Genomic DNA, 24,302 nt, shown 5'->3' with positions numbered 1-24,302 from the left:
GGCCGTTCCGGGAACCCCGCCCGGGGGCGAGAGGAGGGACGGGAGGAGGGGAAGCGGACGCCCCTCCCAGCCTCGGGGCCTGGGACGCGTCCGGGGTCGGCCCGCAGGAGACAGGCTCCCGGACGCAGGCGACCACCCAAGTTGCCTTCACTCTGGCCCTTGCGCGCCCCCGCCCTCGGGTCCGCAGAGGGGTCTTCGCGGGGATCACTTCCTAACACTTGAGCGCCCGTTGGGCGCTGCGGGCTAAACCCTCCGGTTCCCCACCTGCCAGGGCATCCTCGGTCCTCAAGTAGCTCTGGGCCAAGACGGCGCCCAGAGCAGACCTCCGCACACAGTAGGCGCCTAAGAGACACAGGTTCCCTTCTGAAAGCCTAGATCCGGGGCTTCCGGGGGACCCCACCTCTGAGGACACTCCATCGCCCTGCTGCCAGGGGTGACACCCCTATCCCGGAGGTCTCCTCACCCTGCCGCCAGGCAGGATCACCGCCTGCCTCAGGGCACGCCTGGCTGGGCTGGCTCAGCCTGAGGGAAAAGAACTAGCTGCTTCCAGACACACTGTGGGCCACGACCTGCCTCAGGGTTGGGCCAGCTGGCCCAAATCCTTGCCGGCTGCCAGAGCACTGGGCTCTCACAGGGCACCTGAGGTGGGGCCCCGGCTGACTGCCCCCTCACTGTGGGTTAGGATGGAAAGGAACAGGACCCTACGGAGACTTCCCAGCACAGACCTCTTCCCCATGTCCTCCGCTGCGTCGCTCCTCTCAGAAGCACCTAGGTAATACTATCTGATCCACATTTCCTGAGCTGTTTTATAGTTGCTAAAACTACCACCAAATGGAAGAAAGTAACCACTTGATGGTCAGGTAGCCCCAGGATGGTTAACACCTGTGAGGCCACCCTGTTACCTCACCATCCATCAATCCGAGCTGCACGTGTGCTGATCACATATCCTGCGATTCTGACCTTCACCTGGCCTTTGAAAACACTTTGTGGAGGGGCTTCCCTGGTGGCTCGGCAGTAAAGAAGCCACCGCGATGCAGGAGACACTAGTCTGATCCCGGATCTGGGAAGATCTCACATGCTGCGGAGCAGCTAAGCCCAGGCTCTACAGCTACTGGGCCTGTGCTCTAGAGCCCGTGGTCCACAAGACTGAAAAGTGAGACGTGTGAGTCGCTCAGTCGTGTCCGACTTGTTTGCGACCCTGTCAGGCTCCTCTGTGCATAGAATTCTCCAGGCAAGAACGCTGGAGTGGGTTGTCATGCCCTCCTCCAGGGGACCTTCCCGATGCACGGATCCATCCTGGACCCACCTGCATCGCAGGCAGATTCTTTCCAGTCTGAACCAGCAGGGAAGCCCACTCCACAACAATGAGCGCTAGAACTAGAGAGCAGCCCCTTCTCTCCACCATGAGAGAAACGCCCGCACGGCAACGAAGACCCCGAACAGCCAAAAATAAATTTTAAAAAACAAACACTCATTTGTGGACCTAGCTTGACCATGTGCAAGTGTTAGTCACTCGGCCGTGTCTGACTTTGTGACCCCATGGACTGTAGCCCCTCAAGCTCCTCTGTCCATGGGATTTCCCAGGCTAGGATACTGGAGTGGGTTGCCATTTTATTCTCTAGGGGCTCTTCCCAACCCAGGGATCGAACCCAGGTCTCCTGCATTGGCAGGTGGATTCTTTACCACTGAGCCACCTGGGAAGCCCACAGCTCTTAAGACAAAGTCCTGATTTCAGTTCCTGCACTGACTGGGGCTCCGTGTGCCTCCTTGCTCTCTGCATCCACCACGCACATTCCCCCACCCTCCCTGGCTCCCAACTGAAACAGCTCCTCCTCTCGGAAGACTCTGGAGATGCCAAGTCTGGGTTAGGACTCCTCTAGGTGTTCCCACAGCCCTTGTGACCCCCAGCCCAGCACCACACCTTGGGTTATGTGGGTGTCTTCTGCTACTTTGGGGTCTAAGGACTATGTCTTGTTATCCAGCACAGGGCCGTGCACACAGCGGGTGCTTGATAACAACTGGAAAAGGCACTAAAGGATCTCCTTTAGCCCATGGACCACTTTCCCCTGAGCATCAGCCCAGAAATCACTCCCCAGAGTTTGGGCTGACAGCACCCACTGTCCTCTCTGGTTTGCGCTCGCCCCACCCTCACTGCCCCAGCACTCGCCAGGTTGGGGCATCTATCTCTGCCATTGAGCATACTCGATGGCTGTTCCAGCCTGTCTTCTCTTCCCTCTACATCCTTCCTCTACCCTACCCTGTCCTGGGGCTCCCTCTTTCTCTCTCCCTTCCTCTAGAGTCAACAGAAGACAGCTGCAGGTGGTCAGAAGGTGGGAGGAAAGTACATGAGTGGGGCTTTTCCTTCACTAATCCTTCCTGAAAGCTCCTGGAGGGGTGCAATCTGACACCCCTCCACCCCACTCCCTCAGCTACAGCTCCCGCCTCCTTCCATTCAGAGCCGTATGCTGAGAGACTGAGATTTTATCTTGAGAGCCCCAGGGAGGGACTGATTGAAGAGACCCCTCTGTAATGCAGCTCATAGCAACTGAACAGAAGGCCAGGGGCCAGTGGGAAAGGGGGGTTCCCACCAGGTTCCAGTCCCCCTGCCCCTCCTTAGCCTTGACCCTGCAGGCTGTGGACAGGAAACATTACCCAACTCTCCTGTGAAGAATGTTGCCCACTATCTCAGTTCTCTTTCCTCCTTCCCTGGTGGCTCAGATGGTAAAGAATCTGCCTGTAATGCAGGAGACCAGAGTTTGATCCCTGGATCGGGAAGATCTCTTGGAGAAGGGAATGGCAACCCACTCCAGTATTCTTGTCTGGAGAATCCCATGGACAAGGTGGGGCTAAGGTCCTTGGGGTCACAAAGAGTCAGATGCAACTGAGCAACGAACACTTTTACTTTCATCCCAGTTCTACAGGAATCTAGCCATTAGCTACCGCAGCAGACCATGGACAGTGCATCTGCGGAGAATTCGGGATGAAAAAATCAAGAAGCCTTCTGTGCTCTGGACACTGACTCTGGAGAGTGAAGATGCATACCTAAGGAATAATTCCAATGAACCCAGTCCTTGCATCTTCCCTTACATAGAAAAACCAGGGCTGGAATCATTCATTCGAGGTGTCGGTTCTTTGTGATAGTAATCTACATGTTTTCGTGTTTGCCAGCAAAATATGCCTGTATATCCTGGCTCCTCCCTTATGTCTTCAGAGCAACTCCTCAGCGCTTTCTGAGATGCTGTCTTCTGGGCTTTTGTCTTCATTGAGGTCCCCAAATACAATTTCACTCACAACTTTCCGGTTGCGCATTTTTCTTCAGTCCACACGGCCTAGGGATGAAAAGGGCTCCCGGTGATGCTAGCCCTGAGTGCTGTCACCCAGATCCGCCCACAGCTCTGTAAAGGGCCCTTTTAGCGAGCTCTCTTCTAATGTGCATTGTTAAGAATGACTATTTCCTGAGATCTTCCCTGGTGGTCCTGTGGCTGGGATCCCATGCTCACAATGCAGGGGGCTTGGGTTCAATCCCTGGTCAGGGAACCAGATTCCACGTGCAGCAACTCAGACCCAGCACAGCCAAATAAATAATTCTTTTTAATAAAAGGAACTCCCCTGGTGGTCCCGTGGTTAAGAATCTGCCTGCCAATGCAGGGTACATGGATTCAATCCCTGGTCTGAGAAGATTCCACATGCAGTAGGGCAACCAAGCCTGTGTGCTGCAACTACTGAAGCTCATGTGCCCTGGAGCCCATGTTCTGCAACAAGAAAAGCCATCACAATGAGAAGCCTGTGCATTGCAACTAGAAAGTAGCCCACACTCGCCACAACGAGAGAAAACCCTTGGACAGCAACGCAAGACCCAGCGCAGCCAAAAATAAATAAACATTAAAAAAAAAAGAATGACTATTTTCTGCTGGAACTTTTACACACAGAGAGTGGCAGCCACACTATATATGGGAACTCTGCCTGGGGCCAGAGCAATACCCAGTGATGCCCAGAAAGCCCGTGCTCTACAGGACTGTCACGCCAGGAGCGTGAGAGCTAGGCGGAGCACAGCCCAGGGCTCATGCTGTTCCTCTTCACCAGCACCTGCCCCCCGGCTTCCTCCATATCAGAAGGCAGAAACGCCAGACCCACGTTTCAGCTCCCTTTGTCCAGCCAATCAGACGTACCCTCCTGGGGTCAGGTGTCCCTTCCCTGGAGTCAGAGGTCCCTTCCCCGAGGCATGCTCAGAGGGCTGGTGACCAGCAGCAGGACAGCAGAGCCTCTGCTGTGGTGGGGGTCCTGGCAGCTGGGGAGCAGCCCGCAGTGTCTGCCAGAGGAGAACTGTGATGTGGGCATGACCTCTCTGTCTTGTCCTCCTGCACCCTCGGTGGTCCTCAGAGGAACACACGTTCCTTTTCAGAAATTCCACAGTTTCTTCCACCTGATAAAGCTGTCAGCAGGTGACCAGGGAAATGGGGGTGCATCAGGACTGGATGTTTGCCTGGTTGGAGCGAGAGGCAGTGGAAATCCAGCCAGTATGAAGGGAGAGGTTTCGGCAGCCCTGGCAGGCTGAGACAAAACTAGAACAGCCATCACTGCCAGCGTGGGACAGGTCTTCCCTGACTTACGACGGGGCTACGTCCTGATAAACCCCCTGTAAGTTGAAAATGTCATACGGCGAAAATGTACTTAATACATTCCGGACATTGACTGCCTTCTCGGTGAGGCCTTCTTACATCCTTATAACCCTGTCCCAAGCCCTCCGCTCTGTCCCAGCACCCTCTACTACCTCGTTCTCTGTTTTTAATCTGTTCACTGCACTCCATGTTATGTGGGATCCTAGTTCACTGACCAGGGATCAAACCCCCACCCCTCACACTGGCAGCATGGAGCCTTAACCCCTGAACTGCCAGGGACGTCCTGATGCAGTGCATCTTTACTCATCTCTTTGCTGCGTCTCCCAACACCAGAAAGTCAGCATTGTGAGGCAGGGAATTTGCCCCTGTGGGGCTTCCCTGGTGGCTCAGATGGTAAAGAATCTGTCCGCAACGCAGGAGACCCAGGTTGGAAAGATCCCCTGGAGAAGGAAATGGCAACCCACTCCAGTATTCTTGCCTGAAGAATCCCATGGACCCAGGAGCCTGGCGGGCTACAGTCCATGGGGTTGCAAAGAGTCAGACAAGACTGAGTGACTAACACTTTCACTTACTGCCATATTCCTACTGCTTAGTACATGGCAGGTACTTTATGTGCCAAGTTAATGAATTAAGTGAGATGAAGATGCATATGAAAGAATCAGAGGAATCAGATTGCCACCAACTTTCACCCCTTCTCCATGTCCCTTACCCACCTAACCAAGGTGTCCTCCCCTGACACCTCATGAGGTCGTTTCTTTGCAAGGGGAGTCTAGTCTTCTCAAGCCCCTCTCCCTAACTCCTTAAATTAGAGATGGATTCCAGCATGTGTTGAGACCTTATTACAAAGTCAAACCCAGGGGCTGGCTTATTTTACATTAGCTAAAATGTACAGACTTTATGTGGGCAGAGACTTTATGTAGCCATCTTAGAAAGGGCAGAATTTATTAATATAGGTGATCTTACCTGGAACTTGGGATTCAATATGCTAGCATAAGCTACCAGATGTTGTTCTGCATGTCTGGTTGCTTGACTGAAATGAAACCTGGGTCTCACTAGATGCAGTTGAGATGACAGTTGCTTCCTGGTATAATGTAAAGAATCCAAAGCTTCAGAAAGATTCACACATTCATTCAAAATAAATGTTGGACTGAATTGATCCAGGACAACTCACCTTTTCCCTGAGTCCCTGGAGAGGACCCAGGAGATACTCCCTTCACCTAGGCTTTGGGAAGTTCATTGCTGAAAAGTTTCCATTCGCTAGGGCAGCTATAACAAAGTACTAGACTCCGAATGGCTCCAACCACAGAAACTTACTGTCTCATAGTTGTGGAGGCTGGACATTTAAGCCAAGATGTCAGTAGGACCCATGCTATCTCTGAAGGTGCTAGGGAATTTTGGTTTAGGGTCACACCCTACTCCAGCATGACTTCATCTCAATCTACGACACCTGCCTTTGGCCAGGATCAACAGACCCCATAGGACCACAACTGATGGGAAGCCAGTAGAATCCTACCGGATGTGTATGACAAGAGAACCAGAGGTCTGATAACCAGAAACCTAACTGCGGAGGAGAGGATCTCTCACGAATTTACCAGATCAGGTCAGTTCACAAACCCAGAGGTCCTTTAAGGAAGCAAGGTGGGTGCCTGTTAAGGTGGGCCCTGTGAAAACAGCCCAGCTTCATGCCAGCACTTTCCTCACAAGCCTTCCCAAAGGGACCTGTGGCCATTAGCCAGGGTTTGGCAGACATCACTTTTGGTCCACCACAAAGCCATTTTCCACTTTTAATGAAACAATTTTTGCTTAAACAACAAATGTGCCCGGCCTCAGGGAATGAACAGTGACTGGTCTAAACCAAACATGGCAACACTCACCTTAAAGGTGATATTTATATATTATTAATGTATAATATATAAGCCAATTATAAAGATAATTCAAATGTTGTTGAAATCTGTGTAACATTTCTATCCAAATACCCTCTGATCCTATCTAAATATTCTTCAGCATAACCATATATCATCGCTATTTCTAAATTGGGTGTGTGTGTGTGGTAGAATAGTAGACCTGCATTAAAATTCTGGTAGTGTTATATTTCATTTCTTCTGTGGTTGCTTTGCTGTTAAAAATTTTCAAAACCTTCTTCAAAAAGTGCTAGGAAGGGGACTTCTCTGGTGGCCCAGTGTAAGACTTCGCCCCCTATGTTGGAAAATGCAGGTTCGATCCCTGGTCTGGGAGCTAAGATTCCCACATACCTTGCAGCCAAAAAAAACAACAACAACAACAAAGAATAAAACAAAAGCAATATTGTAAGAAATTCAATAAAAACTTTAAAAAAGTGCTAGGAACCCTTCAAGGAGGTCAGGTATCAAGGAAGTCAGGTATCCACTCCAGGAACTCTATGCCCAGGGACAAGGTGAGGACAGTAACCTCACATATCAGGAAGATGGTCATAGCTGACATCACTCTGAGCCTAGTTCCCGTCATCCGCTGTGACACAGGCACCCTCTGCCCTGACACACTAGGAGAGGCACGTGGGGGCACCCAGCCACACCCAGCTTTATCATGTCCCTGGAGGAACCAAGCTGCCAACACCCCAGCCCCAGGGCAGAAGGCATATAAATAAATAAAATGAAAGTCACTCAGTCGTGTCCAGACCCCACTCACAGACTATATAGTCCATGGAATTCTCCAGGCCACAATATTGGAGTGAGTAGCCTTGCCCTTCTCCAGGGGATCTCCCCAACCCAGGGATTGAACCCAGGTCTCCCACATTGCAGGTGGATTCTTTACCAGCTGAGCCACAGGGAAGCCTAAGAATACTGGAGTGGGTAGCCTATCCCTTCTCCAGCGGATATTCCCAACCCAGGAAGTGAACTGGAGTCTCCAGAGAAGGATAAATTAGAAACTTGGGATTAACATGCACCATATATAAAATCGACCCAGGAATCCTGGGTCGGGCAGATCCCCTGGAGAAGGAAATGGCAATCCACTCCAGCACTCTTGCCTGGAAAATCCCATGGACGGAGAAGCCTGATAGGCTACAGTCCATGGGGTCACAAAGAGTCAGACTGAGCGACTTCACTTCATATATAAAACAGATAACGAGGACCTGCTGTAGTTCACAGGGAACTCTTCTCAACACTCTGTAATAACCTAAATGGGAAAAGAACATGAGGAGAATGAATATATGCATAAGTGAGTCACTACGCTGTACACCTGAAACACATCAATCAACTATACTCCCATAAAAAAAATTTTTTTCCCTACTCTGCCCAAAATCGGAAAAAAAAAATTTTTTTTATTGCACAAGGGTGAAAAATTCTGAGGCAGAGGAAAGGGTACCCCTTGTCACCATCTTCCCCAGGCCAGAAGCAACAAGGCATACCAGAGAACCAGCCATCACGCTCCATCCACAGCCTTGTGTACCCCCTCCATCCTCGACCCCTCCCCAAGGACGCCGGTATTAGGGATCCACATTTCTAGGGACCCCAGATCCCCACTATGTCTGTTTCTCACCCAGTGGTGAGGGCCCAGAAACCCAGGTCAGCCCAGAGAAAACTCGGGCCCTGTCCAGGGCTCATTCCAGGGCAGAACAGTTTCTGCTCCCGGGATGGGTAGGCATGGCAGTGGGAGCTGGACGAAGGGTCCCACCCAGACTTTCTGGGAGAGAGCACAGCATGGGGGTCCGTAAGCTGCTGGAAAGAATACCTCACCAAGGGAGACCTGGGCACAAGACACAACATTAGGAGTGTTCTTTTTTTAAAGTATTTATTGCAGAGAATGTTGGACACAGTGTGACGAGTGGCTGAGTTCCAACAACTTCCATTCCAGGACGAGGAGGAAACACGTCTGCAACAAGACCACGTGGACCGTCCCGGCTGTAAGTGGGCACCCGGCCAGTGGATGCTGCCCAGGCAGAGAGCCGGCTCGGTGTGAGCCCCTGCTGGGATCCCAGACCTCCCTCTGCCCCGTCCTAGTCATTTGGCCCTGGTGGCCCTCTGAACAGAGAGAAGAGGCCTCGCTGGTTTCACCTCAGTGAGCCTGAGGTCCTGGAGAGGCGGTGACAACTAGATGCTCATGCCACTGACCAAAGGGACCCACTATGGGCAACAAGTAAGCATGGCCGGAAGTCACCAAGACTCCGGCGGCCACAGAAGCAAAGGCTGCAGTCCCCGAGTCCCAGAGGCAGCAGTGTGGCCCACTGGCCCCAGGTCTAAGGAGCTTGGGGCTCCGATGGAACGTCTGGCCACAGCCTGGTCCTGGGCATCTCCCACCCGGGTTTGGCCAGAGCTGCTGCGGCACTTGAGGTCCTCAGCCCAGGCCAGGGTCACGGGATCCTGGGGACTTCACCCAGGACCACCACCCATGGACAGCAGCACATCCAACCACAAATCCACACACGTTCTCACCCAGCCTCACAAGGTGCTGGCTAGTCTGTTCTCCCAGCTACAAAATGGAGCTGGAATCTACTGCCCAGCCCACCTCTCTGGGCCCCAGAGAACTCAGGGGCATGACGGCAGGCTTCCCGAGGTCGTTTTCATCAGGCTCTTTAGTACAAGAATCAAAAGTGATGACGGGGCTGGGAAAATCCTCCCAGGCCAGGGGCTGACTCCGGCTCCTGCCTTTCCCAGGCTTCATCCCCCAGGTGGAAGTCAACGAACGCCAGGACAGGCTTTTCAAATCCTTCACAGCAAAGGCAGGTGTGGCCACCGGTGTATACGCGTGCATGGACACCGGCAGCAGCAGTCGAGGTAGCCGGTGGCACAGCTGGGAGCGGAAGAGGGCAGCCTCTCCCTCGAGCACTGGGAAGGGGGATGCGTACAACAGCTCTGTCCTTATGTCTTTCTGTGTTGCACCAGCTTACATGTTGCACCATGAGGGCAGTTGGGGCAGGGGTGGCCTTGGCCACCAGCTCCCAAAGTATTCCAGTGTAGGCATCATTGGGAAAGGGTGACCACCAATGCCCCCTCCCTGTGTGTTTCTGGGGATCCCCACATGCAGAAGTGAACATATTGCTTTCCCAAGCATCTGCCAACGCAGACGCACGGACCCCAGGGTCTAGCCCGTGGAGGGGGCTGCCTGCTGTGGTAGAGGCTCTTCAGCTCCTGGCAGGGTGGGCTGGAGAGGGTTTACTCCCGCTGACTGAGGCAGAAGCAGCTCAGGATTCCCTGAAGATCTTGCCTCTGGCTCCAGAAGCGGCTGCAGAGAGGGCAGCAGAACCCTGGCAGGGTCCCCAGGTCCACCCAGGTGCCGCAGCCTCGGTGGCTGAAAACATCACAGCAAGTGCTTTCCATTTCACATTTTTGGGGTTTCGTGCTTCACAAGGCCCCCCAGCCGGTGAGAGAGAACAGGAGGAGCAGGTGTGGAAGCCCTCTCACCGGCCAGGGGGCAGACGCGGTCAGGCGAGCAATGCTCAGCAGCAGGTCAGACACCACGTATACAGCCCTGTGGCTGCCAACAAGGAAACAGGTGGGCTGGGGCGGGGCTTCTGGGTGCCACCAGCCAATCATGGCTCTGAGGGCGTTTCCTGGGCAATGACTGTCACACAGACCAGTGGGCCTGGAATGACCGCTGTCCACAGGGATCAACGCCGGCCCGGGGGTCACAGTGGACAAGATATGGTCACTGGTGAGCTGGGACTGTGACGAGGGCTTCCTCCGGAGGCCGAGAGATGTCTACATTCTGCACAAAAATAGACACACAAGAGCACTGACCCTGTGCCAAGAAGAGACAGACACTGCTGTCTGCTCTGCTCATCACTGCAGCTGCTGGACTCACATTCTCACCCTGAGGAGCCCCAGCTGCAGGACTTACAGCCCAGCCTTCCCTAAGAGCCAGGGGTCAAGAGTCACTTGGCACATGGTGGGTGGACAGACACCAGAACAAAGGTGGGAGGGGAGGGCACCTCCAGTTACCACTTGCTCCTTGCAGGCAGGTCAATGGTTACTCAGAAAGAGGCCATCCCCTCCTCCAGCCTCAGGTCTGGGTCAGGTGGGGAGAAACACCTAGCTGGGGATTATATCCTCATCGGGGGGCAGGAAGGGGACCAGCTCCTGGGGATGCCCTCCTCCTGGCTGTGTCACTGGGCAAATGTCAGATATGGGCCCAGCAGCCTGTAGGCATCTCTTGGTCTGCAGCTGATCTGTCCCTTGAGAGCTGGGGCCCCGGGCTCCCTGCATGTCCTGAAACCACTACCACCCCCGCCAAAACCAACAGAGAACTCAAGCTCACTCAGGAGGCCCCCAGCTGGGCCTGGCCATGGCTCTGGCTCTGTCTGAACCCCCAGGAACATGCCCACCACCCCAGCAGTGACCCCACTGCTACCTGAGGCCTGTCTCGGTGTGTGTTCACGGCTGCCACATTCAGGAATATGGACTCCACTTTACAACCTGTCAAAGGGAAGATGCACACCCATTTCCCCTCCTGAAAGGCAGCTGGGCCACAGGTAGAAGCTTCCCCCAGGAGGCAGCTTGGGGTGCTGGGGACCGAGCACAGCCTCAGCCTCACCCCAGACCTCCCACCTTAGGCATTTCTAGGTGCCCCCTGGGGAAGGATGAGGCACCTTGTCAGGCCCAAGGCTCCATGCCACTGCCCAGCGCGGGCTCAGCGAGGAGCCCAGGCACCAGGCAGCGCCACGCTGAGGACAAGAAGCCTACCTCGGGGGCTGAGGACGGTCCGAGGAGCAACAAGCTGAGCTCAGTGAGGGGTCATCATGCACAGTCCTCAGGGCCCCCAAACCACCATACCCAGCCCCGTCGCACACATGAAGCCAAATCACCATGGTACCAGGCGCTCAGTGCAAAGGGGGACGAGGGGATTAACACACATTATAATGACATTGGCTACCACTGAGCTTTGCAATTATTGCCCCAAGGACCCAACCATGTATGGGGGTGCCTCTCCCAGTGCTAAAGGGGAAAAATCGAGACCGAGGAGGTTAGGAAGCTGCCTGAAGCCTCCGCTGGCAGAGCCCAATGCAGGGGCACACAGTCTAAGGTTCAGGTGCTGGGTGCCATGGGGCTTTGTGGGGGATTCTAGAAAATTCAGTAGAAAAGGCCTTCCTGTGGGTGGGTGATGGTTAAGGAAAAGATCACCAGGGGGCCACAGAAATCGAAACAAAAAAATTAAAAAGCAAACTGGGGTGTTATCCTTCAAAGGGAAAAAAAAAATAGCAAACTGGATCTTGCCTAGGAAATCCCATGGACAGCAGAGCCTGGTGGGCTACAGTCCATGGGATCACAGGAGTCAGACAGGACTTAGTGACTAAACAAAAACACAGACTTGGCAGTTTCTGTTATGCCCGTGCTATAAGAATCGAAATAATTAAAAGCATTATTTGTGATATATAGGAAACAAAAAGCAAACGGGAAAGGTGGTGGGGTGGCGGCAGGAGGAATGAGCTTCTAATAGAATTTTCAAGGGAGGGGTTTGCAGACAGTTAGGAACCGTGTAGAGAGCCAGGCTGGTCACCAGGTCAGCATGCGGGAAGCTCCCTTACCGTAAGCCACGGGGGTCAGCTTCAGGACCGTGTGCAGCGGACACTTGAGGTAGGGCAGCTGCTCTGTGGACACAGGCAGGGAGGGCTGACACTGGGGAGGACCAGGTGACAGTTCCCCGCAATCTCTCACACACCCCACCTCCCCCAGTGGGGTCTGCGTCCATACCTGCCGCCTTGTCAAGGAAGTAGGCCAGGAGGCAGCGCATCACAGCCTGGTGGCAGATGACCAGCACGTTCTCTTGCCGCTCCAGCTCCATGATGACAGGCTCGAGTCGCTGGACTAGGTCCTCATAGGACTGTAAGGGCAAGCGGGAGGCGTCCCTCAGCCCAGCTCCGGGCATAGGCATGGACACGACCTGGGGAGGGGGCTACCTTCTCCTGGAACGCCTCGCCCTTCTGGAAGGTTGGGGAGGACTGGCAGTCTGACAAAGGGATCACCTCCCCAATCCCAGGGCCTGGTCCCAGTAGGATCAAGAGGGCAGGGCTGGGGTTCAGACTGCATCCAAGGGATCACCTCCCTGCCTACTCTAGGCCGTTCACTGAACCCTCAGCTGCTGGAATTCACATGCTGGCCACTGACGACTGGTGGAAAAGACTGCTCCCTGGCTGCCCACAGCACATGATGTGCAAAGAATGAGCCTTGGAGGCAGGGGAAAGAAAGCCCTCAAACTTCCCACAGTGCAATCTCTCAGCACACCTGAGCTCCCAGGTAAGACCCTTACAGCCCAGTACACCTCCCAGGTGCCGTGAGGGAGCCCATGGACCAACCTTGGGGCCTGGCAGGTTCAGAGCTTTACACTAGGAGACCCAGCGCTGGGGGTTCACCCCTGTTTTCACAGAGTGAGCAGTCTTTTCAGTGGGGGGGGGAATAAAGGCCTCAAGCTTGGAGCTGCCTTGCGCTCATGCTTTGATCTGGAATAACACCAACCTGATGAGTGTGGGTGCCCAGGGTTTCTGAGGGAAATCCTAGATTGATTCTTTTGGCAACTATCTTCCCTACCAGTTCCTCCCCATGCCCTACCCTGCCCTATCCTCTGAGAAGTTAGCTACTCTGTTTCTTTCTCACCCCACTGTTATCTGGGTGCTTCTAAATTTGGGCTCTGCCTCACAGTATGATGTGGGGAAACATTGATGCTACCCAGAGCTGTCCTGTCCCCAAGAACAGCACAGCCTGGCATTTGGACCAGAGGCTCCTGCATGAGTATGCGGATGTGTGTACACCCAGGAGCTCCTGCATGGGTATACAGATGCGTGTACACGCAGAGCTGTCTGTGGGAGGTGCTTTTGTTTGGCCATTGCCCCAGGTCACCTCCGAGTAGTGGAAGACACACAAGTCCCAGGTGACGCTGTTTCTACCCAAGACCTGGGCTGCGGCAAAAGCCAGTCTGAGGGGAGGTTACAGGGGAGGTGACTTGTGGTGGCCACAACTCATGTGGGGAAGGGGAACCCCTAGGTCTGGATTCAGGGCTGGGGGTGGTGTCTGGAGCAGCAGGGAGGATGGAGTCAGCCCATGAAGGGAGAGCAAAGACGGGGGCAGCACTCGCCATCCCCCACCCAAGGCGGGGCCTGCAGCCTGGGCCACAGCCGGGAAGTGACGGAGACCACACACACCCTGGTGGCCGACCTCTGAGGCCAGGCCCCTCCTGCTGCCCACACAGCCACTGCAGAGCCCCTCAGGGCCCTGGGCCACAGGCAGGCAGCAGGTGGCAGGGACTAAGCCCCCAAATCCCACCTACCTCCCCCTTGGGGTACCGGTACCGGTACTTGTCTTGGTCTCGCAGGGCAAACTCCAGTGGATAATGGTCCTGAATCTCCTCATAGGTCATTTCCTCACAGACACCCTAGGGAGACACCACAGTCATCACAGCGCCCACTCCAGGCCCGGGGGGTCGGGGAAGGGCATTTCCTGGGCCACGGGGGCTTCCTGGCCTGGAGGTTAGAAACCAGCTGGGAAGAGTAGGCCCCCTGGGAACACTAAGCAGGGGGCACTCTTGCACTTGGAAATAGCTGTCACGAGTCTTTTCAACCCACCCATCATACACCCAGCCAGCCAGTTTCTGCCATAAAAATACACACAGAAATGTTAACTAGGTGTCTTTTCTAAAGCGTCTTTGGTTTTCTGGGCTCTAGAAATGCTACACCAGCGCACGGACTACTGTCAGTTCAGTTCAGTTCAGTCGCTCAGTCGTGTCCGACTCTTTGCGACCCCATGAATCGCAGCATGCCAGGCCTCCCTGTCCATCACCAACTCCCAGAGTTCACTCAGACTCACGTCCACTGAGTCAGTGATGCCATCCAGCCATCTCATCCTCTGTCATCCCCTTCTCCTCCTGCCCCCAATCCCTCCCAGCATCAGAGTCTTTTCCAATGAGTCAACTCTTTGCATGAGGTGGCCAAAGTACTGGAGTTTCAGCTTTAGCATCATTCCTTCCAAAGAACACCCAGGACTGATTTCCTTTAGGATGGACTGGTCGCATCTCTTTGCAGTCCAAGGGCCTCTCAAGAGTCTTCTCTATCACCACAGTTCAAAAGCATCAATTCTTCAGCGCTCAGCGTTCTTCACAGTCCAACTCTCACATCCAGACATGACCACAGGAAAAACCATAGCCTTGACAAGACGGACTACTGTACAAGGTATAAAGTAAGATTTCGCTTGTGTCACTCAGGCTGTACACACACGTGCAGCATAGAGTATCCTGTACAAATGCCATTTTAAAACAAAACCAAAGAGCCCAGGAAAATCTGTGGTTTGACTGGTGTCAGTCTTCCAAGGCTCAAGCCAAGACCCAGCACACAGGCTATGTCTAGAGAGGAAGCAATTAAACGCCCGTAATAAAAAGCAGGTGTTTTATGGTGTGTCTGTGTTTGTTTTTTCCCCTAGACAAGGCCCTGGGGCAAAGTCGTCTATCAAAAAGGAAATATAAAGGGGAAAATTTATATCTGTAAATGCCTATATCAAAAAAGAAAGATCTCATATCGCTAATCTAAATCTTCCACCTTAAGATCCTGGAAAAATAGCAAACTAAGCCCAAAGCAGGCAGGAGAACACAGTACAAATTCAAACAGAAATTCATGAAATAGAAAACAGAGAATAGAGAAAAGCAACAAAATCAAAAGTTAGTTCTTTGAAAAGATAAGAGAAAACTCTTACTAGGATGACAGGAAAAAAGATAGTGCAAATTATTAAACCAGGAATGAAACAGGGATATTATTAAAAAGCTTATAGAGACAAAAAAAGACTATAAGGGAATGTTATGAACACTTCTGACTCAACAAACGTGAGTTTGAGCAAACTCCGGGATACAGTGGAGGACAGAGGAGACTGGCATGCTGCAGTCCATGGGGTCACAAAGAATCGGACATGACTTAGTGACTGAACAATAATAAAATGACAAGAAATAAGAAAACTTAGATCAAATAGGAAAATTCTTACAAAGATACAAACTACATTGTGGGGTGACAAAAGACACACTAAAGACACACTAAAGTCCTCGACCCTGGGAACTGTGAATGTGACCTTATTTGGAAATTGTCTTTGCAGATATAATCAAGTAGATGAGGTCCAATGACTGGTGTCCTTTTAAGAAGGCCATGTGAAGACACAGGGAGACACACACAGGAAGAAGGCCACATGATGGGGGGACAGAGACTAGAGGGATGCACCAATAAGCCAAGGAATGTCAAGGATTGCTGGCAGCTACTAGAAATTTGGTAAAAAGATGGGCACTATTAGAAGGAATTTCCTGGCGGTTCTCATTGCTGAGGGCCCGGGATCAATCTCTGATCAAGGAACTAAGATCCTGCAAGTCAGGTGTGGCCAAAAGAAATGATTAGGGTGATGGCTCAGAAAGAACTGAAGGACAGTAAAGAAGCCTCTATTGTCCTAGGGAAAACATATATCATCGTGAACAGAATGTTGCTAGAAATATGAATGTTTAGGCATTTCCTGGGAGGTTCAGTTGGAAGGACTCTGCTTTAATTGCCATGGCCCCAAAGAGGAACTAAAGAGCCTCTTGATGAAGGTGAAAGAGGAGAGTGAAAAAGCTGACTTAACACTCAACAAGCAAAAAAACAAAGATCATGGCATCTGGTCCCATCACTTCATGACAAATAGATGGGTAAACAATGGAAACAGTGACGGCCTTTATTTTCTTGGGCTTCAGAATCACTGCAAATGGTGACTGCAGCCATGAAGCTGAAAGACGCTTGCTCCTTGGAAGAAAAGTTATGACAAACCTAGACAGCATATTAAAAACCAGAGACATCACTTTGCTGACAAAGGTCAGTCTAGACAAAGCTATGGTTTTTCCAGTAGTCCTGTATGGGTGTGAGAGTTGGACTGTATAGAAGGCTGAACGTGGAAGCATTGATAATTTGCACTGTGGTATTGGAGAAGATGCTTGAGAATCCCTTGGACTGCAAGGAGATCAAACCAGTCATTCCTAAAGGAAATCAATTCTGAATATGCATTAGAAGGACCGAAGCAGAAACTAAAGTTCCAATACATTGGCCACCTGATGTGAACAGCCAGCTCATTAGAATAGACCCTGATGCTGGGAAAGATTGAAGGTAGGATCATTAGAAAAGACCCTGATGCTGGGAAAAATTGAAGGCAGGAGAAGGAAATGACAGAGGATGAGATGGTTGGATGGCATCACCCACGCAACGGACATGAGTTTGAGCAAGCTCTGGGAGATGATGAAGGACAGGGAAGCCTGCCGTGCTGCAATCCATGGGGTCGCAAAGAGTCGGACCTGACTGAGCAAGTGAACAACTGAACAGCCATGAAAAGATGACTAACAGGTCACAGATATTATCAGTAGACTAGTTTCCAAACTACAGATAAATAAGGGGATCCAGAGCACCTAAGAAAATAATCAGATTAACTCCAAAGAAAAAAGAAAAATCAATGCTTCTCTGCAACACCAAGTGGTACAGCCACATTCATGTCCCTGAAACGTACATATCAGATCTCTCACCTGAGTCAGGGAGCTGTTAGCTGCATGAGAAAGAAGTCAGGGCTGGAAACCTCCCAAAACTTCCACCAACCACAACTGATGAAAAGCCACAAAATGGATTAAAGAACCTATAAAATGGGTCACCAAAACTGCTTACTCTTTCTAAAGAGTTCATCAACGCTAAAGAGCTAAAACATGGAGAAGGGAATGACAACCCATTCCAGCATTCTTGCCTGAAGAATCCCATGGAAAGAGGAGTCCGGCAGGCTACAGTCCACAGGGACACAAAGAGTCAGACACAACTGAAGCGACACAGCACACACACACACATATATATACTCTACATGTTAAAAACAATTAAAAACAAAAAGAGCTACACAGATTAAAAAAAATAAAACCATGATGCTATACTCTGCCCAATTACAGTAATGAAGAAAAAAAAAGCAGATGGAAACAAACAGAAATAATACATTCTCATAATTCCCAATAGAGTCAAGAATTGTCTTCCTGTTACTAATTTGGATAAGTATATTTCAGTTATTCCTTTATTTATAAGAATTCTACTTAAGAATGTCTTTGAAAAGCTGTAGGTAATGAACATTGGAATAATAAAAAAACATTGCTTGCCTTCCAAATCACAGAAAAGATGATGTTTATACATGGGAAAAAAATGAAGAGAAATTTGCAAGCCATTGGGTAAAAAAAGGACAAAGACAGCAATTGCAATAATAAATATAAATGGGTTTAGATTCCTAAATGAAAAAAGCTCTTAGGTCAAAAAATAAACCAAAGATATGGTCCTTTCATCTAAAGAAATGACACAAAGAGGTTAAAAATAAAAAGGAGTGGGGCTTCCCTGGTGGTTCAGTGGTAAAGAATCCGCCTGCTAATGCAGGAGACACAAGTCCGGTTTCTGATCTGAGACGATCACACATGCAGCAGAGCAACTAAGCTACCGGCAACTAAGGCACCACAACTATTGAGCCTGTGCTCCAGAGCCTGGGAACCAGAACTACTGAGTCCACGTGCCGCAACTACTGAAGTCTGTGCACCTCGGAGCCTGTGCTCAGCAACAAGAGAAGCCACCGCAATGAGAAGCTGGAGAATCGCAACAAAGAGGAGCCCCCACTCACTACAGTCTCCTGCACTGCAGGCAGATTCTTTACTGACTGAGCTACAAGGGAAGCCTAGAGAAAGTTGGCACAGCAACAAAGACACAGCACAGCCAAAAATAAAATAGATTTTTAAAAAATAATAAAAGGGAGTAAGTATAGCCAAAACATATGGATGAAAAGCAAGGATGGCAAATTTAAACCAAAATGAGATATCGCCTCATACTCATCAGAACTGTCTGTCCAAAAAAACCCAGAAAAATAACAAGCACAATAATTGGCACAGATGTGCAGAAATCAGAACCCTTGTGCACTGATGGTAGGAATCTATAAAGGTGGAGTTGCTGTGGAAAAAAACACAGCAGTTCCCCAACAAAATAAAAATAGAATTACCATATGATCCAGTAATTCCACTTTTACATATGTACCAAAAAGAAATGAAAGCAGTGTCTCAAAGGGACATTTACACACCCATGTTCTTAGCAGCCCTATCCACAATAGCGAAAAGGTGGAAACAACCCCAATGTTCATAGATAAAATGAATGGATATGCAAAATGTGGCATACACATACAGCGGAACCATATTCAAACTGAAGAATGGGATCCTGACGTTTGCTACAACATGGATGAACCCTGAGGACACGATGACAAGTGAAAGAAGCCAGTCACAAAAAGACAAATACTATCTGATTCCACTCATGTGATACACTTAGAACAATCATACACACAGAATCAAAGAGACAGAAAAGGGAACGGTAGCTGTTAGAGGCTGAGTGAGGAGGAAAAATGGGGGCTATTGCTTAATGGGTACAGAGTTTCCATTTTTCAAGGTGAAGAGTTCTGGAGGGACTTTCTTGGTGGTCCAGTGGCTGGTACTCTGTGCTCCCAATGCAGGGAGCCTGGGTTCAAGCCCTGGTCAGAGAGCTAAATCCCAAATGCCACAACTAAAGATTCCACATGCTGCAACTGAGAACTGGTGCAGCCAAATTAAATAAAAATAAAATAAATATATATTTTTTAAAGTGCTGGAGGTGGACAGTGGTAATGATTGAATATTATGAATGTACTTAATACCACTGCACTGTGTGTTTAAAAATGGTGATTGGAAAAAAATAAATAATAAATAAAATAAAATGGTGATTGGGACTTTCCAGGTTGTCCGGTGGTTAAGACTTCCACTGCATGGGGCACAGGTCTGATCCCTGGTCAGGGAACTAAGATTTGGCATGCCAAATGGCACAACCAAAAAAAATAAAAAGGTGGTTAAGATGATAAGTTTTATGTTATTTGTATTTTACAAAAAATAAAAGGAAAAAGAACACCAGAATGATAATATTCAAATTGGTCAAAGTATCCATGCAAAAAGTATTTTATAGTAGACAGTAACTATCCAAAATGAAGGCTGAGCCACAATGGAGTAACTGGTACCACATTTGCTCTGGGTCCAACAGGAGCAATTAAAAAAAAATGAAAACAGACAAAATCATGCAACAATTGTTTGTAGACTTGAGACAACAGGCAGAGCAGGTCTATGATCCTCCAGAAGAGCCACAAGGAGCCTACAGCTGCTGCAACTTACTACACAGGCACTTCCTGGACTGCAGAGCAGAACATCACAGGGAAAGAAATAGAAGACACACAAAAAAGAACAAAACTGAAGTCTAAACTGTAAAGTTCACTGGATGAGTTTAATAAAAACAGAAGTAAAGATAAGCGAACCTGAAGACACAGCAATAGAAAGTACCCAAACGGAAGTTCAGGAAAATCAAAAGACTGGGAAACAATGAACAGAAGCTCGATGACCTGTGTGATTATCCCAGAGGTTGTATACACTATACCGGGTGGTCTAACACACATGTTGTTGGAGTCCAGAGTAGGAGGCAGGGTGGCAGAAAATGTATTTGAAGACATGATGGCTCAATTTTTTTTTTTTTTCAAATTTCCTATTTAGAAACCCAGAAATCCAAGAATCTTAATGAATTTCAGCAGGATAAACATGAAGTAAAACATACCAAAGCATATCATAATCCAACTACTTAAAATCAATAATAAACAGAAAATAGAGTAAAAGAAGATACATTGTACACAAAACAAAGATGAGACTGACTGCAAACTTCTTGCCAGAAACAATGTGACCCAGACGACAACGGAATAGCATTTTTAAATGCTCAAACAGAAGGCAGGCTCTGCTGGTTCCTCTCATTTGCCACTCCACATCTTTCGACTTTTCTACCTGCTCTCTGCTCCAGAAGACTGACCTCTGTGGACACATCGACAAGGCTCCCGTGGCCACTAATTTCTTTTTGGGTTAGGCCATGGGGGGCGTTGGCAGGAGGTCACAGGACGGAGGGGAGTCAAGCTGAGATGTTATTTCTGACTCCCTCTTATAGAAGTTGCTTTCAGCAGTCTAGGCCCTCACCAACGGTCCATCCTACCAGGCTGCCCTTTCCTCACTGCTCCCTGTCCCCAGGATCCTGTATCTTCTCTCTCCTCTACCCAAGGGAAGCAATGGTCCCTGTTGTTTGAAGGCTTCTACATCCTGCCCATTATCTTTGCAAAATGGTATATATAAATCTTTTCATAAATATATAAATCCTTTTATAAATCTTCCCTGAATTAACCTAATTAGAGTGGCCATCTGCTTCTCTTTATGTCCCACAAATTCTTGTCATGAATTTAAATTACTTTATAATAAAACATCAAAATATATACAGAAGAAAAGGTAAAATAAAGCTGTTGAAAATGCAAGAAAAATCAGCAAAATTATAATGAGTATTTTTAACAACTATTGATTTATGATGATCAAATAGACCAAAAAAAGACAGAAAATTTGAATGATATAATGAAAGAAGCTGAAATTAATATACCCATGCATGCATCTCTTAGCCATAAATGTTAATACCACAAAGCTAATCTTGTGTCAACTAAACTTATACTTGTTTCCTTCTCTCTAGCCAATTTTGAAGAAATGGCTTTGAAAGAAATTACTTTCAAGAAAATGCCAGATGTGATTCCATTTCTTCTGGAATACTTCAATTTAAGACTCTAAAAGTTAGAAAGCTTCATTATCTCTCTTTCACATACGCATACACACACACACACACACACACATATGCACACACCCTGTTATTCTTCCATATAATTGGATAATGGACATCTATTGGATACTGTATCCAACTAACGGGCAACAGACCTTCCTTTCAAATGAGATATTTATAAAAATTTACCATATTCTAGGCAACAAAGAAAGCCTCTAAAAATTCCCAAAGGCTGAATTACAGGTCATCTCCTTGGATTGCAACATAGTAAAGTCAACCATGGGAATTCCCAGGTGGTCCTCTAGTGAGGACCTCACACTTTCACTGCACAGGGCCCGCTTCAATCCCCCTGGTCAGGGAACTAATATCCTGCAAGCAGTGTGGCATGGCCAAATAAATAAATAAATCAACCAGAAAATCACCTTAAATGCTTTCATTATTGAAGAAGAAAGAATGACAATAAACACATCGGTCAATAAACTTTAGAAGGAAAGTAAGGAAAAGGAAAATAACATTAAAGCAAAATATAAACGAACTAAAAAATAGAGCAAGAATAGAACTGATACAATCTGAGATCTGGTTCTTTGGAAATAAAAATTTCAATTAGTGACTAATCTCTGACACACCTAATTAAGAATAAAAACTGCACAATATCAAAGGATGGGAACAGAGGTAATAACAGCTGACACTGAGATGACTCTACCATTAGGTTCTAATATATAACTTACTCTGATGAACAAACAAAGTTTGAATAAAATAAACTATCCAGATGACTCAGGGATGGAGAGATAAATAGGAAGTGATAAAATAGCCACTACAGCTATACCTTGGAGATATTCTGGGTGTGGTTCCAGATCACTGCAATAAAGTGAGTCACAAGAATTTTTTGGTTTCCCAATGTACGTAAAAGTTACATTTACATTACACACTGTTAAGTGTGCAACAGTATTATGTTTTAAACAATGTACATAACCTAACTAAAACATAAATTATCTCCAAACAAAATTGCTAAGTATCATCCAAGACTTCAGCAAGTCATAGCACTAACATCAGAGATCACTGGTCACAGATCACCATAATAAACGTAATAATAATGAAGAGCTTGAAACGCTAAAGCGAACAAATGCTTTTGGAAAAATGGAGCCGACAGACTTGCTGGATAAAGGGTTGCCATCAACCTTCAATTTGTAAAAAACACAGTCTCTGCAAAGGGCAATAAAGCAAAGTACAATATAACAAGGCCTTGCCTGTATTGTAAAAGCTTGATGGTAGATACATGGAGGTGGGGACACGACCCACCCTAAAATGACTCCCAGTGAGTCAAGCTCTTATTTAATCCCCTTCCCTGGAGAAGAGTACGGGCAGAATCAGTGACTGGCTTCTACCTTTTTTTTTTTTTGACCATGCTGTGCAGCTTGCAGGATCTTAGTTCCCTCACCAGGGACTGAGCCCATGTCCCCTTGCAGTGAAAGCTGGCAGTCCTACACACTGGACCAGCCTGGAGCTGTCCCTCCAGGGACAGCCAGCATCATCCTCCCTGGCCTGGCACCCCACAGGAATTCTGGGCCTGTGGCCTCTCCCACCTCACAATGCCATGGATGCCCCCATTCCCGTCCCCCATCTTTTCCAGCAGGGATGGATTCCGTGGCATGTGGCTTCATCACCTTCCTCCCTACTCACCTTCTCTGTCCCACATGCATGGGAAAAGCTCACATGCTGAATGAACGTTCTCCTTTTCCACAACTGCTGGGGGCTGGAGGACCACCCCCAGGACACAGACAAGGGCACCACAGAAACTCTCCAGACCAGCTAACTCACCCCCTTGGCTAACTCCCCTGGGAAACTTCTCCTTCCTTTCACTCCTGAGCGAAACCTCCGTGAGGTTCCAAGACAGGACTCTGACCACCTGCATCCCTCTCCCTTCCTGATATCTTGGAAACTGGGCCTCTGCGGATAGCTTATGGTGAACGACGTTGGATTCATGATCTCCGAAAAGATTTAGCTTCAGGACCAGGTACCAAGCTTGATCCTTCAAAAGCTTTTGTGTAGCAGAGTTTGAAAGCTTCTGACATAGACATCAGAAGGGGGACAAAGAATGCCCCCCTCGCTAGTGTTAGCAAGGGAGTTATATACTTTTTAAATTAGTTATTACAATAAAGCAAAAGAATGTCTCAAGGTTAAAAAATTTTACCAGACCCACTCCCATAATATACATTCTAAGATATCAGGATTAGTCAGAAGATTTTTCAGGAAGGAGAAACTGTCCTCAAACAGGATACATTGTTGTCATATAATCCCTAGTACAGAGTTTAAACTGAGTTGTGTAATCATCAGTTTCCGGCTTAAAGAAAAACAAAACCATTTTATGTGACTAAGACTAAGGAATGTAGAGGAAAAAAAAAAACAGCTTGTCCTTTCCTCCTCCTTGAGAACCCCAGACCCCTCTCTCCTGGGGGACCCCAGACTTCTTATCAACCTGCCCAGGCACTGACTCGCTCACTGCCGTCTCTCAGGGCCTCCTGTCCTCATTCTCTCCCTTCCTGCTGGCCTCTCATCATCAGCTTACGCACGGCCAAGTATCCCTTGACTCTAAGCCTCTTGCCTCCCACTCATTTCCCCGTCCAGTCCCATTGGGCAATAGCCCGCTAGGCTCGCACCAAGACTCCCAGTGGTCTTGCTACGACAGCCCAATGGTCAGCTTGGAGACTGGCCTCATTGCCCTTTCCTGTGGAATCTCACCCCACTGGCCATGGCCTCCTCCTCTCTGCCTTGAGTCCCGTGACGCTCACCGGCCTGGTCTGCCTACCACCTCACTGGACACCTGTCCATCGCTTCCTCCACAGCCCCTTACATACCAAGGCTCCCTTGGGCTCTGTCCTGGGTCCCACTTCACCTCCCTCAGCCACCTGATCCATTCCACAGTCTCAAGCACCATGTCTGTGGTGGATATACCCCAAGCCCCACCTCTCCTTAGACATCAGATTGCCTCCTGGGTATCTGCCATGGAACATCTCCTAAGAACACACATCTTCCTCTCATGCACGACCTATTTTCCGAGCACCTGCGAAGTGGCGAAT

The 24,302-nt window shown here is 49.1% G+C and overlaps 1 protein-coding gene across 5 annotated transcripts in view; it reads right to left on the bottom strand.

Moving 5' to 3' along the window:
* Positions 1-7,897: 7,897 nt before the first annotated feature.
* The window catches only part of PFKFB4 (6-phosphofructo-2-kinase/fructose-2,6-biphosphatase 4), a 40,146-nt gene continuing 23,741 nt past the window's right edge, over positions 7,898-24,302 (bottom strand). For 4 of the 5 annotated variants that reach the window (XM_060402557.1, XM_027957675.3, XM_027957674.3 and 1 more), the window contains exons 10-14: positions 13,854-13,958; positions 12,284-12,413; positions 12,118-12,180; positions 10,944-11,008; positions 7,898-10,301 (exon numbers count right to left, since the gene is read on the bottom strand). In XM_060402557.1, the coding sequence (XP_060258540.1) occupies positions 10,242-10,301; positions 10,944-11,008; positions 12,118-12,180; positions 12,284-12,413; positions 13,854-13,958 (423 nt within the window). In that variant the 3' untranslated portion in view covers positions 7,898-10,241. Of the gene's footprint in view, positions 11,009-12,117; positions 12,181-12,283; positions 12,414-13,853; positions 13,959-24,302 lie in introns of all 5 variants that reach the window. The other variant, XM_060402556.1, reaches the window with a different exon arrangement.

This window comes from Ovis aries, chromosome 19 (assembly GCF_016772045.2).
Source record: "Ovis aries strain OAR_USU_Benz2616 breed Rambouillet chromosome 19, ARS-UI_Ramb_v3.0, whole genome shotgun sequence".
Lineage (NCBI taxonomy): Eukaryota > Metazoa > Chordata > Mammalia > Artiodactyla > Bovidae > Ovis > Ovis aries.
The sequence above is the reverse complement of the archived record's forward strand: the minus strand, read 5'-3'. Positions and strand labels throughout refer to the sequence as shown.